Source organism: Thunnus albacares, chromosome 5, assembly GCF_914725855.1.
Source record: "Thunnus albacares chromosome 5, fThuAlb1.1, whole genome shotgun sequence".
Classification (NCBI taxonomy): Eukaryota; Metazoa; Chordata; class Actinopteri; order Scombriformes; family Scombridae; genus Thunnus; species Thunnus albacares.
This window is the reverse complement of record NC_058110.1, coordinates 27,501,846-27,516,572: the sequence shown is the minus strand read 5'-3', so window position 1 is coordinate 27,516,572 and position 14,727 is coordinate 27,501,846. Positions and strand designations below refer to the sequence as shown.

The 14,727-nt window shown below is 39.7% G+C and overlaps 1 protein-coding gene across 3 annotated transcripts; it reads right to left on the bottom strand.

Annotated features, from left to right (window-relative positions):
* Positions 1-264: 264 nt before the first annotated feature.
* pou6f1 (POU class 6 homeobox 1) lies at positions 265-11,114 on the bottom strand. Of its 3 annotated transcripts, none has more exons than XM_044350960.1 (11): positions 10,627-11,114; positions 9,846-9,941; positions 8,644-8,818; positions 8,357-8,493; positions 7,446-7,671; positions 5,399-5,658; positions 5,147-5,275; positions 4,186-4,419; positions 3,819-3,954; positions 3,567-3,735; positions 265-2,274 (listed from the first exon to the last, which is right to left on the bottom strand). In XM_044350960.1, exons 2-11 carry the CDS (start codon positions 9,897-9,899, stop codon positions 1,929-1,931), a joined length of 1,866 nt encoding a protein of 621 aa, XP_044206895.1. In that variant the 5' UTR covers positions 9,900-9,941; positions 10,627-11,114; the 3' UTR covers positions 265-1,928. The 3 variants fall into 3 exon arrangements, with proteins under 3 accessions (XP_044206895.1, XP_044206896.1, XP_044206897.1); XM_044350961.1 differs by lacking the exon at positions 10,627-11,114 and adding an exon at positions 10,272-10,558; XM_044350962.1 differs by lacking the exon at positions 10,627-11,114 and adding an exon at positions 9,201-9,280 and having other exon boundaries at positions 9,846-9,935.
* Between the last annotated feature and the right edge of the window lie 3,613 nt (positions 11,115-14,727).

The following is a 14,727-nucleotide window of genomic DNA, read 5'->3' as shown; positions in this document are numbered from 1 at the left end:
CTAATAAATGGTATCTTATTATTCTAATTTAGCTCTTCTTTACTCTAGTCATAACTTAGTATAGACTATTAAACAATATCATATATTGTCTTCCCATATTGAACATGAAAGTATAACACATGTTAAAGCAAGACCTTTGCAATATTAATTATTGTTTAGGTGTATGTCCACTGAAAAATAAGCCTACTCAAAAGGCAAATATGAGATGGACCATAAAATGCACCATTCAATGTGTCACTGACAAAACCAAAAATCTTTTAAAGATGTGATTAATGCATATTAGCTTTAATATTTCATCTGCATAAAAATTACATTAATCTTAATTATCGATGTTGCTTGTCATGTTGATGATTGCAATTTTGCCAGTACTGCTACATTTTGCAAAGCTTTTTGCTGTCCAAGAACATTGAAACACAGAAATTAAATTCTCTCCCAAACATGACTGGAAATTTGCACTGTACAAAACCATTCGTAACCCTTTTACTCCTCCTGCTGTCACTAAAGTGCAAAGAATTCTTGAAGAATTGCCAAAGGTAAAAATAACTGCCATTATATTGTTCCTACAGAAAATAACTCCATACTGCACATGCAAACACACTCATTCAACTTAAAAGTCATGACACATTAAACCACAATACCCCTTCCTTGGCTGAGCAGTTATTCAAATAAATGTAATTCTGTTAATCAATTTGATTCATATTAGGCTTATTAAGGATATCTAAAAAAAAAATCTGGCACTACTGTATCAGGCAATGCAAGACTATTTTAAGTTGACTGGGCCAATTAAGCTCCTATTTTAAAATATATACTGGATCTGCCTTGGGGTGAAAATGCAGCAGAAGCAATGTCAGGCCATTAAGGGAACAGTTACAACAACGAACAACGAGAAAACACAGAATACTCTCAGAGTATCATAAGCACATTAAACAGAATGTGTAAAAACAGGACGGACTGTGGTGAATTCACAATCATTTGTGTAACCACATGTACAGTATGTGTCAGCAACTCACAAATGAAACAAACTATATAAAAAAAATGAAATATGTTTACAGTTCTGGCATCATAGGCAATAGCCTAAACTACAACTTGATTTTAAAAAGAACCAATTGTCCATGGAACGTTAGAAATGATTCTCGCTATGAACACATTTCACACTGCTGAAGAAATGTACGACATTCAAAGTATCAAAGCCAAACAAGAGGACATGACTACAGCTTTAACTTCACCTTAGTGATTATCAATAATATCAAAATGATGATTGTCCCAAAACAGTTATTGCAGAGTCAGGAGTCCATGGAGGGTAACATGATTTCTGATGTTCCTTAGACAACTAATTCTGATTAAAATATGGTTAGGTTAGAGGTTACTGCCCACATATTGCCTACAGAATCTCTGCTTAATTTAATATATTCTATGTTTGTTTTTGGAGAGCTGCTCCTGTAGTACAAATACCATGTGAGTATAAAATAAATGAGCAGCAAATATTCCAAAAAAAAATCCATGGTGGCAAAAGCATATTATTCAAATATCAGGGTAATATCAGTCATTGTGCCAAAGTGACATTTATGTGACTAAAATCAATGTGACTTAATGTAAACCAGAGGGGTATCCTAGAAAACCACTTGTATAAAAGTTCAACAAATGTTTTTTTTATGTTATTATCAATGTATTATCACTGTATATGATAAGAGGACCATGCAGTTTGACTTAGTACCCACCACACACAAGTAGTGAACACATATACAGCCTTAAAACACAATAACTTATTTCAGTACTCTTGCATAAGGCTTGAAATATGTGTAATTTCCTTCATTTTCTCATATTCTTTAAATCTCAATGGAGTTTTAAGTCATATTACAGACAGACTTCAAAGTTCAACTTCCCAAAAGGACAAAAGATTTGTAGCAAGCTCTGCCAGAACTAGGTCACTACTGGACCTGGAAGACATTGATCTTGCTTGTGTTTTTCAGCGTCTGTCGCCGGTTGCAGAACCATACTCGTACAACCTCTCGGTCATAGTTTAGCTCCCTTGCAATTTCTGTAATCTCTTGGCCTGTTGGCAGAGCGTTCTTCTCAAAGTAGGAGTTAAGGACTTCTATTGCCTGTGGTGTGAAACTGGTGCGTCGCTTGCGTTTTTTTGACGGTTCACCGCCAACAAACTCCATCAGGTTCTGCTGGCCTTTCTGGTTCCAATGCTCAGCTTCGGCCAACCACTTCTCCAACACCGGCTTCAACTTCTGAGCGCTCTTCGGGGTGATATCCAGCTTTTCAAACCTGCGAGACAAAAGACAGTTCAATCTGAACTACTTCGTAAGAACACATTGCATATAACTGAGAAATTAAATCAATTCCATCCATTCACATAGACCCAATTAGCCAAGAAGTAACTTATACTGGACATTTTAGGTACTAGTCCACCAAGCTTTAACCAGACTATTGACAAATGCCTCATTACTTAACCTACTTTATTACCACTATATAATGATGACTCCATTGCTGTCCATATCAAAATGATCTTGAACCATTTGGACAATTTTTCAATTCATCTTCACTGACTACTTTATTTCTATGTAGAATAAAGCCCAAGCAAGGAAACTGTTGAATGTTATTTTTATATTACCTAATCACATCCACATTTATGCATTCATTAAAAGAAACGGTTCGACATTTTGAGAAATACTCTTATTTTCTTTCTTGCTGAGATTTAAATGAAACCATCGATACCACTCTCATTTTTGTACACTTCATATAAAGCTACAGCTATCAGCCTGTTATCTTAACAGCTGTTGCCTGGCTTTGTATAAAGGTAACATAATCCGCCTAGCAGCCCCTCTATAGTTCAGTAATTAACACAATATATCTTGCTTGTTAAATCCACACACAAAAAGAAAAGTGTAAAAATAACTGTTTCTTGGCTGGGTGCACTGACTTCCTTTGCAGTGAGTCCCACACCCTGTAAAAACATAACGTCATTTTTTACACTTTGGTTTTTACACAACTTTAGAGGTGCTGGTAGTATTTTGTTATTATTATATTTTCAGTTATTTTCAGTATTTTGTTACCTTCAGAAAAAGCCAAGCAAGCTGTTTCTTCCTGTTTCAAGTTTTTATGCTAAGCTAAGCAAACTGACTGCTGCTGACTGTAACCTCATATGTAACAAGACGTGAGAGTGGTATTGATCCTCTCATCTAACTCTTGGCAAGAAGGCAAATAAGCTTATTTCTAAAATGTCGAGCTATTGCTTTAAGGATTTAATACCATCATCTGTTACAAATGTCACACTTCTGTTACTGCGATTGCACTTAACCCACTAAGCATGACTGTACTAACTCAATCAGTATAGATAAGTAGATGTTTGCAAGGCTGCCTACATTAATATTTTACTTGTATTACAACTGCAATTTATTATAGGCAAACAAGGTCAATATATGCACAAATGCACTCTTTACATCCTCACATTGATGCATCACTGATGCTTTATAAAGAGAAATAAATACATCTTTTACAGTAAATTACTGAAAAAAGCTTCCATATTAAGAGGCAACATGAACAAGCTTGTGATTTACCTGCAAATAGCAGACTGGCTGTAGGCTGGACCCTCAGTTGCAGTCAGGGCCTGCCCTACTTGTGTCTGAGTAAGCCCCAAGGACAGCCGACGGATCTTGAAATTCTTGGCAAACTCTCGAATTTCCTCGAGATTAATGCCCTCCTCGCTGCTGACTACCTGTTGGGGTTCTATAATTGTGAAGAGTCTGGTTAAAAATATCTACCTGCTTAAAATGGATCTATGTTTTGATAGGAGAAGCAGGTGTACGTACTGCTGACAAGCTGGCCCACTTTTGCCACATCTCCACAGGTGATTGGTACTGTGGAGGAGAGCGTGGTGGCGGTCTTCAGTACAGACGGCTGCGGGGCGATGACAACCGGTGACTGAGTGACAGCTGTTACTGAAGCCTGCGAGGGAACAAATAAATCCTGAATAAATACATAATAATCTTAAATCTGTAATAATGAAAATGGCAAAATGTCATAATATTTAAATACCTTCAGGAATTAATTATCTGCCAATCAACTGAGTCTATTTAAGGATCATGCAGTAATTTTTTTTGTCTCTTTCAGCTTTCAAGTGTAGCTGTGTCCTTTCTAATCCTAAAAAAAATTCCGGACAGATTTTTGTTTGTCTACCTGCGTGCTTGGTTTGGAAAGTGTTGGAGTAGCAGCAGCTTTGGGCAGAACTGAAGCAGAAGTCGTGACAGTGGTGGGTCCATTCCCTACAGTGGCAATGATCTGGCCCTGGGTGTTGAAAAGCAGCTGTGGGGTGACAGTCTGGACCTGGAGACCCTGGAGGGGAAGGGTGGGAGTCGCAGCCCCTCCAGCCAGAGAGGCTGGGTTCACCAAGAGCGGGAGAGTTCCTATGACCTATAAACATATGATATATTTGAATGCAACCCTCGGTCATAGTATTTACTTACCAAACCCACTTCAAGAATATCAAAGGACCTGTCATGACAGTGTTTTTGTGTCTCCAAAATAATCCTATTAGCAATTCACTTGGAAGGAAATCATGTCTTTCTAGATTAAACACTGCACTACTAACCCCAATGAGCTGCAATAATGATAAGATTGAGTAATGGAACTGCTTGAGAGGACAATCAGTTTTCACAGAGACTGTCTTATGCTCCACTGATTTGAAAAAGCACTGCTGATCATCCAGATGTTAACTGGAGACTGGCGCTTGTTTTAAGAAAAACAGAAACTAAGCATGAAAACATTCTGATTGTCCTTAAAGAGGGTTTGATTATCTCCCAGTATGAACATTTCCAAAAATGTGAATGGCAATAGGGAAAACACATTTTCAGTGAATTACTTGTTCTTATACCTTTGTCATTTTGTTATGAAGTCTGTTATGTGTTCTAGTCAGACAAGGGTCAAAGATTTCTTTTCAGCTAATGATACACTACTACAAGGACAAGGATGATGTTTTTTCCAGATCATTCATTATATGTAAGGCACATTCCCTTTAGCTGGAAGTATACAGCAGAGAGACTGCGGGCAGTTGGGGGAAGGTGCACAAGAGATGGATCATAAGTCAAGTCCATATAATATGATACAATACAATACAATTCAATAATTTTAGGTTACCCACCTGCCCCTGGGCATTTGTGATAATCTGGCTGGTGATGCCAGCCATGCTGGACATGGCACTGGTGATGATGGGAGTGGAGGTGAGGGAACTGAGGAACTGAGGCTGCGCTCCCAGGGAAGCCGCATTGATCTGGGCACAAAATCACAACATGAGCATAGAGCATAGGAAAATAAACGCACATGACTGACTTATCAGATGTAAACAGTGCAGAGTTGTAGGAACAGATTTAAATCTTTGACTTGGCACTCTTACAATGGCAGGATTGATGGAGAGTCCTGCAGTCTGAAGAGCTGCTATAGATATGTTGGACTGAGAGACGGGGGTGGTGATCGGGGTCGCCTGCGTTGCCGCAACCTGAGCAGCAGTAACTTGTGTATTGGTCACCTGTGTTGGCTGAGACGTCACCTGCTGCATAGCAGCCTGCACTTGCTGTAAAGAAGCTGCTTGAGGCTGGAACACCGTCTGCGCATTTGTCTGCAGCTGGGGCTGGACCGAGTTCAGGACTGTTGCAGCTGAGAGAAAATTTTAAAATATGTTATTATATATCTGTTATTGTTCTGTGGTGAAGTTATTCATTGTGAGAGAACATTTTAACAAATGCTCTGTGAGCTGCTAGTGTGACACAGGACGCTGCACTGAGACACAGCAGTGCTTTGAGCTGAACGCTAACATCAGCATGGTGACATGTTCACAGTGACAATGTTAGTACGCTCATGTTTATCAGATATAATGTTTTCTATATGCAACAACTTAGTTTAGTATGTTAGCATTCTAACATTTGATAATCAACACTAAACACAAAGAACAGCCGAGGCTGATGGGAATATTATAAACCAAAGTATGGCACTAGAAGAAAAGTTAAGAGATCACAAAAATTATTACAATTCATCCCAAGGGGGGCATGAATGTTTGAACCAAACTTCAAACATTTCCATTTCTACATTTCCAATTTCCACCCAATAGTTGTTGATACATTTTACTGAAAAACACATATGTGAACCTCATGGTGGTGGAAAAGTCAGGGGATTATCCAAATCATTGCAATTCATCCTCTGGGAAACAATCTGAACTATCTTCCAAATGTAATACAATCCATCAAATAGCTGAGATATTTCAGTCTGGACCAAAGATGTGGACTGATCAACTGATACTGCCAACCTATTGTCAATGTAAATTGAGTGTGCATATTGTTTCTTTTTTTTGTGATCAGTTTTTTATTGGTATTTAAACATGATTATATAGAGGTGGGGTTACAAGTTCGTAGATCCCAGATAAAGTAGATGAATATAATCGCAAATGTCCATTAATCAGCACAGAACTGGCAAGCAACTAAAACAAAACAAAAGAGAAGAAATAAGAGCATTTGTTTTGCAAAATCCCTCTCCCATATCCTTCCCTTTGGCTCCCTCCCACCCAACCCACCTTATGGACACAGAGAACAGTTATATTAAGGATGTTATTATAGTAATCGCTTGTTTGCAGTGTGAAATATTTTCTGTTTTTGCCTGGTGCATGTTGGCAGCCCAGAGTTCCACGCTTGCTATGTCTATGAAGTCAAGAAGCCATCTCTGTATATTGACAGAATGAGGAGCTTTCCATCTACAAGCTATTAGTCACTTGGCAGCTGTAAGACCAGCTAGCCAGAGACGTCTCTGCTTAACACAGAGCTCCAAGTTGGAGCTGTCATTAAGTAACAGGACTTCTGGCAAGTAAGGAACTGTTTTGGACAATATGCTTGATAGCATCTCTGAAACCTTCTTCCAGAACTCCGCAACCCTTGGGCACTCCCACACCTTATGAAAAAATGTACCCAATGCATTTTGATTGCATAAGGTGCAGTTTGGTGATGGTAAAGCTTTCATTTTATGCAATGTGCAGGGAGTGAAGTATGTTATGTGCATGACATTAAAATGAATAATTTGATGGTTGGGGTTCCTGGAAGATAGTTGCATGTTATACCAGATTAGTTTCCAATTTGGGTTGGAGCTAGGTGAGGAGAGGTCCACCTTCCACAGTCTGTCAATAGATAGGGGCTTACAGGAGGCCTTATGCAAGATGGAATATATTGTCGAGACCAGTCCGCTGAGGACGGTCAGAGCTGTATGAAATAGAAAGATGCACCAGGTAGACTGAAATGTTTCCGGATGTCTTGAAATACTCAGAGGCCCACAGGACCATAAATGTCAGCCCTTTACTGCTCCATTGAGGGAATGAAATTTGTTGGCTATTGGAGGTTATTGTTATGAAAAATGCATATTGTGTTCATGTACTACATATGCACAAACAGTTTGTGTTTTACCTTGGAGGCCAGCAAAGGGCAGCTTGAGGAGGCTTCCAGCCGTGTTAGCTGCTGCGAGCCCAGGGAGAGTGGCGACGTTGGTGGTAGGGAGGGTGAGAACAGCCAGACCGCCCTGGCCACCGATGGAGCCCGCCATGCTGATGGGGATGAGCAGGGGCTGGCCCAGTGACCCTGTCTGGGCCATCATACCAGTCATCAGAGTGGCCAAACTTTCCTGGGTCAGCACCTGATGTAATATAGTAAAATATTCATTTTACATCAACTTTTGTGGCTGGGATGAACAGTCAGGTGGTATTTTTACCTCTTTTATCTACTTTCACTGGCACTCTGGTGTTTTTACAGGAGGAATTTCACTGAACTAAAGAGTAATACATTTTTAATTGCACATGTGCTTTGTGTTGTTTAATTTTGCATTATTGCATGTTTTAATTTTTGTTGAGGCAGCAGTATGTATTAGTTAGAATTTTCTCCAGTTGCTGACTTTGTTTTGCCAACAGTTTCTACAACCTCAGACTATGTATTCAGGTGTTTGGGATCAAATTTGTTCCATTTATCACGCTGACGGTGCACTAGAGACAACTGCCTCTGCCAGAGACTTCAGTAAATCACCTACCGTAGCCTGTGGCTGACAATAGTGATATTAATCCTTCTGACACATGAATATTGGACAAGAAATAATATGTGAACAAGGTGAAATGCACAAAGGGTACCCTATGAATTGAAGGATTTACTTTGGCTCCCTCATTTTTATTTTACAGATATTTCCTGCAATGTCAAGGCCGATGCAACGGTCCACAGCCCTTGTTAATTTCTGACTCGGAGACCACCAAACTAATGACCACAACTGTCTCTGATGGCTAAAGATGAATACAGAAAGAGCAGTGAATGTGTTGATTCACAGTCATACCTACCTGTGGACAGCCTTGTACAGAGATGGGCATGGCGGCCTGGGGCTGCGGCAAGGACACACTGATGGGAACAGCAGGAGTCAGCGTTTGGATAGCAGGGGCCGGAGCCTCTACAGAGACCACCTGCTGCTCACCCGGCACTGCAAGAGCACAGTCACGGTTGGTTCTTACTGACATTTGAAGTGTTTCTCACAGCTGTCATTCCTATTTGCATTACAGCCGTGTGTCATGTATGTATGTGTAATAAGACATCTGCTATCCATTGTCATCATAGTTTAACCGTGGCTTACCTACTCCCCCGGTGTTCTGAGGTACGGTGTGGCCATCGTCAGGTTGCTCCGCGGCCCGAGCTACTCCCTCCTCAGCTTTGCCTTCACTCTTCCCATCAGGTATTGATGATGGCAGAGATGCATCGACCTCTACCTCTAGCACACGAATAGTCTCATGGCCAGACATCACAATCACCTGCATAGCAATCAGGAGTAAAAGCTGAGATGACTCAAATCAAAAAAAAGGAGCTGCCTACTATATTCTACTTCTTCAGTATTCTGTTAAGATTATATAATAAATAAATCACCAGTTTAAGTAAATAAAACATTTAAAAAGTGGTAAAAGCCTCACTTGATCTACCACCTGAAGGGTCACAAAAAAATAGCCAAATTTAGTATTTTTCCACCTCACTTCTCCCTCTAACTACATGCAGCTACATGTAGTAAATCTGACTTTTACTTGACAGATGATTCATGGTATGCAATAATGAAAGGCCTAGAGGAGAGGCAGCGAGACAACCTGGGCCGGAGGACAAGGTGCAGAGAGACAATGCAGGAAGAGAGAGGAAGATGCATACCTGGTTGTCTTTGGCAGGGAATTTCAAAGTGCAGGGTTTAAATGGCTGAAAAAAGACTTCTGCAGTCAGACAGTGAATGGCTAAGGAGAACAGAGAAGCCGAGCACATGTTAGGACACAATGACCCAAAACAAACAAACAAACAAACAAACACACACAAAAAAAAAGAGACACAAATGAAAAGAGCATGAGTACACAAAAACAATGACAAGAGCATCAGCCAACAAGCAGCTCAAGCAATGCTTTCTTCAAGCTGCCCTCTGTGCATCCGTGAAGAGCATTGCTTTTGTTTGCTGACTATGTCTACACAGCATGTTACTAGAGAGAGAAAAAACACAATTAATTATTAAGCATGGCATTTTAAAGATCGGTAACCCTCACAAGCATAGAGCAGCAGGTATTAATAGGTGGTAAAACACGAAAAAAGTGGAGTGGGTCCTGATCTCAATGAACTGCTGTGTGGAGTTAATCGTTCCATTATGATATGGTATGTTGTCGGCACATGGAGGGTGACAGGAGCAAACAGCAGCAAAGAACTTCAAGACAACATAAGTTATAGGGGGGGGGGGGGTGCGGGTCAGCTCAGTGTGCTTATAGAAGGAAGAGAAAGTCCTTCACTGTGCTTTAACAGACAGGTGTGTGTTACCTGCTCATTGACAGTGAGTGGGGCATCTTTGGCAGGGAGATCCTGGGAGTTCATGGCTCGCTGCTGCACCACCACGGTCACTTTCTTCCTGGCATTCTGGGCAAACAAACACAGCTTAGATAAACTCTGAGAAACTTATCTCTGTGACTAGTCTGTTTGTGCAGCCATTTAAGGAATAAAAACATATATCCAGTGTCGTGATTGTGACCCACGTTACTCCCAGTTTAGAGACAAATGTTGGCTTAGACAGACCAACACATGCAGAGGACTGTTTTTTTTTAATTCATGGCTATTTCTGTCATTGCAAGACCACACTATTTAGAGGGGCCTATAAACAGGCCACACTGTGTTGCACTTAAGCTGCAAGAAAACGTGATGAAACACGCTGATCGTAGACATGAAGTGTTTACAAATTCATCACAGAACCAAAAAAAGATCCAAGGTGATGCATTTCCTGCTGCAATGCCCCGTTAGAAATGAGGATCTGTCAAAACTTCAGCGGGTGTTGATGGGCTCCCCACCCCCATCCTGGCCAATAAAAGTCTCGCCGCGTCGGCCACTTTTGAACACAAGCTGTAACCACCGAGCGCAGGCGACAGAAATCATCTCACACCCGTGCCTAGAGACCGAATATTATGTATTTCCCTCTCTTTATCATAAATATATAAATTATGCTAATTACGAACATTGCATATTAACCAAAACTCATTTCCTCTCGCCATTTCGCTGCTATGCGCGAAGAGCAGGCTACAACAGTGTCCGGTTATTGAATTCAACTTACCGCGTAAATGCAGCTTATTTTCTGTAATCCCCCGCTCTTATAAAGGTCCTTGTCACAGTTTGTTTCAGTCACACATAATTAAAAATTCATCTCAGCTCCCAGACAGGCGCTGTGACTGCACACAAAAGAGGTATTTGCATTGATAAGGAGGGTTGCAATGTTAGGATCTCCTCTCTCTTAATATTTAATGACGATGCCCTTTCTGCAACAGTTCAGACAATCAAAAATCCTCGAGGTGTCTCACAAAATCCTATTTGAGCTGTAAAGTCGGACAAAATTGCCACAAAATTGGCCTTTTGCACTACGTCATGAACATAATTTATGCAAGAAAAAATCTTGCATTGAAAAATGTCTGCCTGGACTTGAGAGGTGCCATGGTTCTCTTAAAGGGGACGTACCTCCTAATAAAAGCTCAACACTGAAAGCAGCAATGAAGCACTGACACATCCACATAATAGATGAAAGATGTTGCCGTTACACGAACAGTTTACTTACGTCTGTTTATTTAACTAAATCTACGGCAGAATAAGAGTTCACACCTGTTTACTTCTGTTAATGAGTACAAAATTATGAAAATAACCAGGGTGCAATTCGCAGGGAGGGGTGGGGGTGGTGGTGGTGGGGGGGTTGGTCTACATAGCCCTGCTTCACTGAGTTATTTATAGGGACAAAAATGTATCCCCTTCATAGTGATTTATGCTGCCTCACCCAGAGACCATATAAAATATCCAAAATAAAAACAGGCTATTTAAAAGAATGTAAGTGAAGCGCTGCAATGTGAGAACAGTCATTGGTGCAAACAACAATAAAATCAGAAATGGACTTGACAATGAGTGACAGTAAAGATGACACTGCGTCTAGGCTACGTGGTGACGCAGTGAATGGACCAGTGAGTTGTCTCCTTCTCCCAGCTTCCCTGAGATTTGCAGGGTAAAAGAGGGGCGACACGCCACGGATGACCCCTCCACAAGACAGCGTAAAAAGAAGACAGAAGCCCGTCATCAAAACAGAACTGTGTCTTTAGTCTGACAAGTAGACATCTACTGTAGCTTGTTTATTCTTATGATGACTAAACGTTGTTCTATTACATGTTGTGATTATTTTCTATTCAGTATGGAAGTTTGCTGAGTGCTTCGCAGAGAGCTGAATTAGGGTACATTCACACTGCAAGCCTCAAGGCTGATTTATGGTAAGTCACTCGACACTTTTCAACAGAAAAACGTATGGGTCGACACTTTCCGTTCATGTTGCGCATTTTCTTGCTCTATGTGATTGGGTAGTGTCACTAACGTCGCCATAGAGATTGTAGTTTTCACTTAACTTCCTTATTGATATTTTGGTCTGTAACTTTAGATAATTCGTGACTAGGGCTGGGTGATATGGACAAAACCAAATGTCACACTATTTTTGACCAAATACCTCGATATCGATATTATGACAATATTGTAGGGATCGATGCTTTCACAAAATGTGTACACAATGATATTTTTGATAAATAATCATCAGTTTTGTGGATATAATGACTATGTGGGTAAAGGCAAATAATAGAACAGCTAGAACAATCTGGTAAGTTCAGAAAATGACATCACTTTACTGTGATGCAGCCTTTAAGACGAGAAAAAGACAACACGTATACGTATCACGATATTACAATGTCCAATATATCCAATCTAGTCTATCACGATATCGATATATTGGCCAGCCCTACTTGTAGCGTCCATGTTTAATTAGTCTGGGTTGGGATGATAAGGCTAATGTAACTGAACAAGACGACTGGAGGATGGCGTCTGGTTACCATGGAGACAACTGAAACCCTTTGCCAAGTATAAATTGAAAACTCTTTGACTCTTTAATTTCTGTTGAGCAACACTTGTCAAAAGTGTCAAGCAACCTACCGCAAATCAACCTTTTGTGCTCAATTCAGAGCTCAGAACCGTTTTTGGTTTTTTTTGCTTGGTTGTTCACAGTATTATTTTTTTAAATGTGGACAATATTAGGTTCCAGGGTGAAATGGTCACGGTCCTGAACTGACCCGCATGCGCAAAAGAACAATAACACCGACGTCACACGCAGCACGCTGTAGTACGGAAGTAAACATGGAGGCCGCTGAAGTCAGCGTTTACGGTTTAATTTATAAGTTGACGTGCAGTGGAAGCGAGCGAGTATGTGAGCAGATGATAACGAGGATGAGGAGAAAGAGAGCCACATTTTTAATTATGGCTCTTTGTGGCGAAATGGCTGATATACTTCTGTACAGAGGTGTGTGTGTGGATGCGGAGTGGGAGCCAGGAGTGGTGGGATCGTGACGTGAATGGCATCATAGAAACAGATTTCATCCAAAATTTCAAGATGTTAAGGACTACTTTTAAGTACATCTGTCAGCGCCTCTCCACAAGACACAAGACAATCAGTTCAGGCGACCAATCTCTCTGAGAAAGCGTGTAGGAGTTGAGTTGTTTTGGGTGGAGTGACGTTAAGTAACATGAATTCCGATATGACATATGAAAGTGGCAAAAAGATCAGATTCCATGTGATTTGTGCTGTTCACACTGTTCTGAAACAAATAGATCTGGGGGGGGGGGTTAATCTGTCTGTCTGAGGGTTAATTCTGGCATGTAAAATTAGCATTTAACCTTTTGTATATGATCACATCTGCTGTGTGTCCAGGAAGGGATGTGAGGAAAGGATAAGGCAGGAACATTACATCACATCCCTGAGAGTGAAAATATCACACTACTTGATGAATTATTTAAATTAGTTTATAAATGCTACTGTAACAGCTGCAGTGTGATTCATAGTCTATATAGGCCCACTGTGGTTCTGATTTATTTTCATGAATAAAAACGTTTCAAAAACACACCCCCTCCGATATGTTTTCATACACCCTGTAAACAACATCGGAGGATTCCTCAAAACCAGAAAAATACTTTTGTGTAAAATGGAGAGGGTTTGTTTTTTGTTTTTTTTATTATTGCACTGCTAATATATGTATGTATAATATGTATTTTTGTTTATTGAAAACTCAATAAATATAGTCCTATTCATGGACCTTCCTTCCTTCTACCTAAATTACAATCTGACTATGTGTGTAGTTGTGTCATACCTGCTGTGTCTTTGTGTGTGCTTTGTTAAGTTAGTTAAAAGAAAATGTGTACTGTATGTATTTCTAATTGGATGAACGTATTTTAACTGTTAATACCACAAATAAATAAAAAATATGGAGGAAAAACTGATCATTATTGTAGCCAGATTGCTCACATATTAATGTAAGATAGCCTACTCTATATATTCACCTACTACAGTAGTTCTTTTTGTCAAAGAAATTACAATCTTAACTAAATATTTGTAAGCTGAAAAAAGTATATAGATCTATTCATAAAAACATTGTTATTTATAAATCTGAATTTCTACATAATACATAAGTGAATCACTTTTATCCTTTAGCATCTGGGCATGCCTGCAGCATATGAGATCAGTATCTGTAAATGTTCAGTGATGGAAATTAAGTATACCACCTTTTAACAATTGTAAGTCAGTAAAACTTTATTTCTATAGCTCTTGGTTACAAAGTGCTTCACAGTTACAAATGGAAGAATGTGAGTACAAACAGTAACAAAAAGCATATAAATTAATATTTTAGTAAAAGATGTGTAAATTAAAAAATAATAGTGCTAAAAGGTTAATAATACCTTGACTGTCCAATCCTGCAAACGCAGAATTACATTTAATGTGTGACTGGATGTGCCAACCTTACTTCCAGTTAAATAATGATTAAACTGAAATCATTGTGTTTGGTGCCAAAGAAGAATGATTAACTTTCAATCCCCAATGTCAAAGACCACAGACCAAGCCAGAAATTTGGCTGGATTTAAGAACATTTACTTGACTCTTTTCATCCACATTAAGACAGTTACACAAAATCAGGCTACATTACTTTTATCATTAGTAGGCTTGACTTCTGTAATTGTCCCTTTACACATCTCCCTGAGACAGCTAAAGCTCACACTGTTGGAGCCAAGAAAGTGGAACACATTACTGCGGCTCTCAATTTGAATACTACTATTGATTTAGAAAGAACTTCACGGGCCAAATATATATTTC

Coding starts and splice junctions, on each gene's coding strand:
- pou6f1 (XM_044350960.1), bottom strand. CDS start 9,899: ATGAACTCCCAGGATCTCCCTGCCAAAGATGCCCCACTCACTGTCAAT. Junction 7,672..8,356: donor CTGTACAAGGCTGTCCACAG/GTAGGTATGACT, acceptor ATATTACATCAG/GTGCTGACCCAGGAAAGTTT. Junction 3,736..3,818: donor AGTGGGCCAGCTTGTCAGCA/GTACGTACACCT, acceptor TCACAATTATAG/AACCCCAACAGGTAGTCAGC.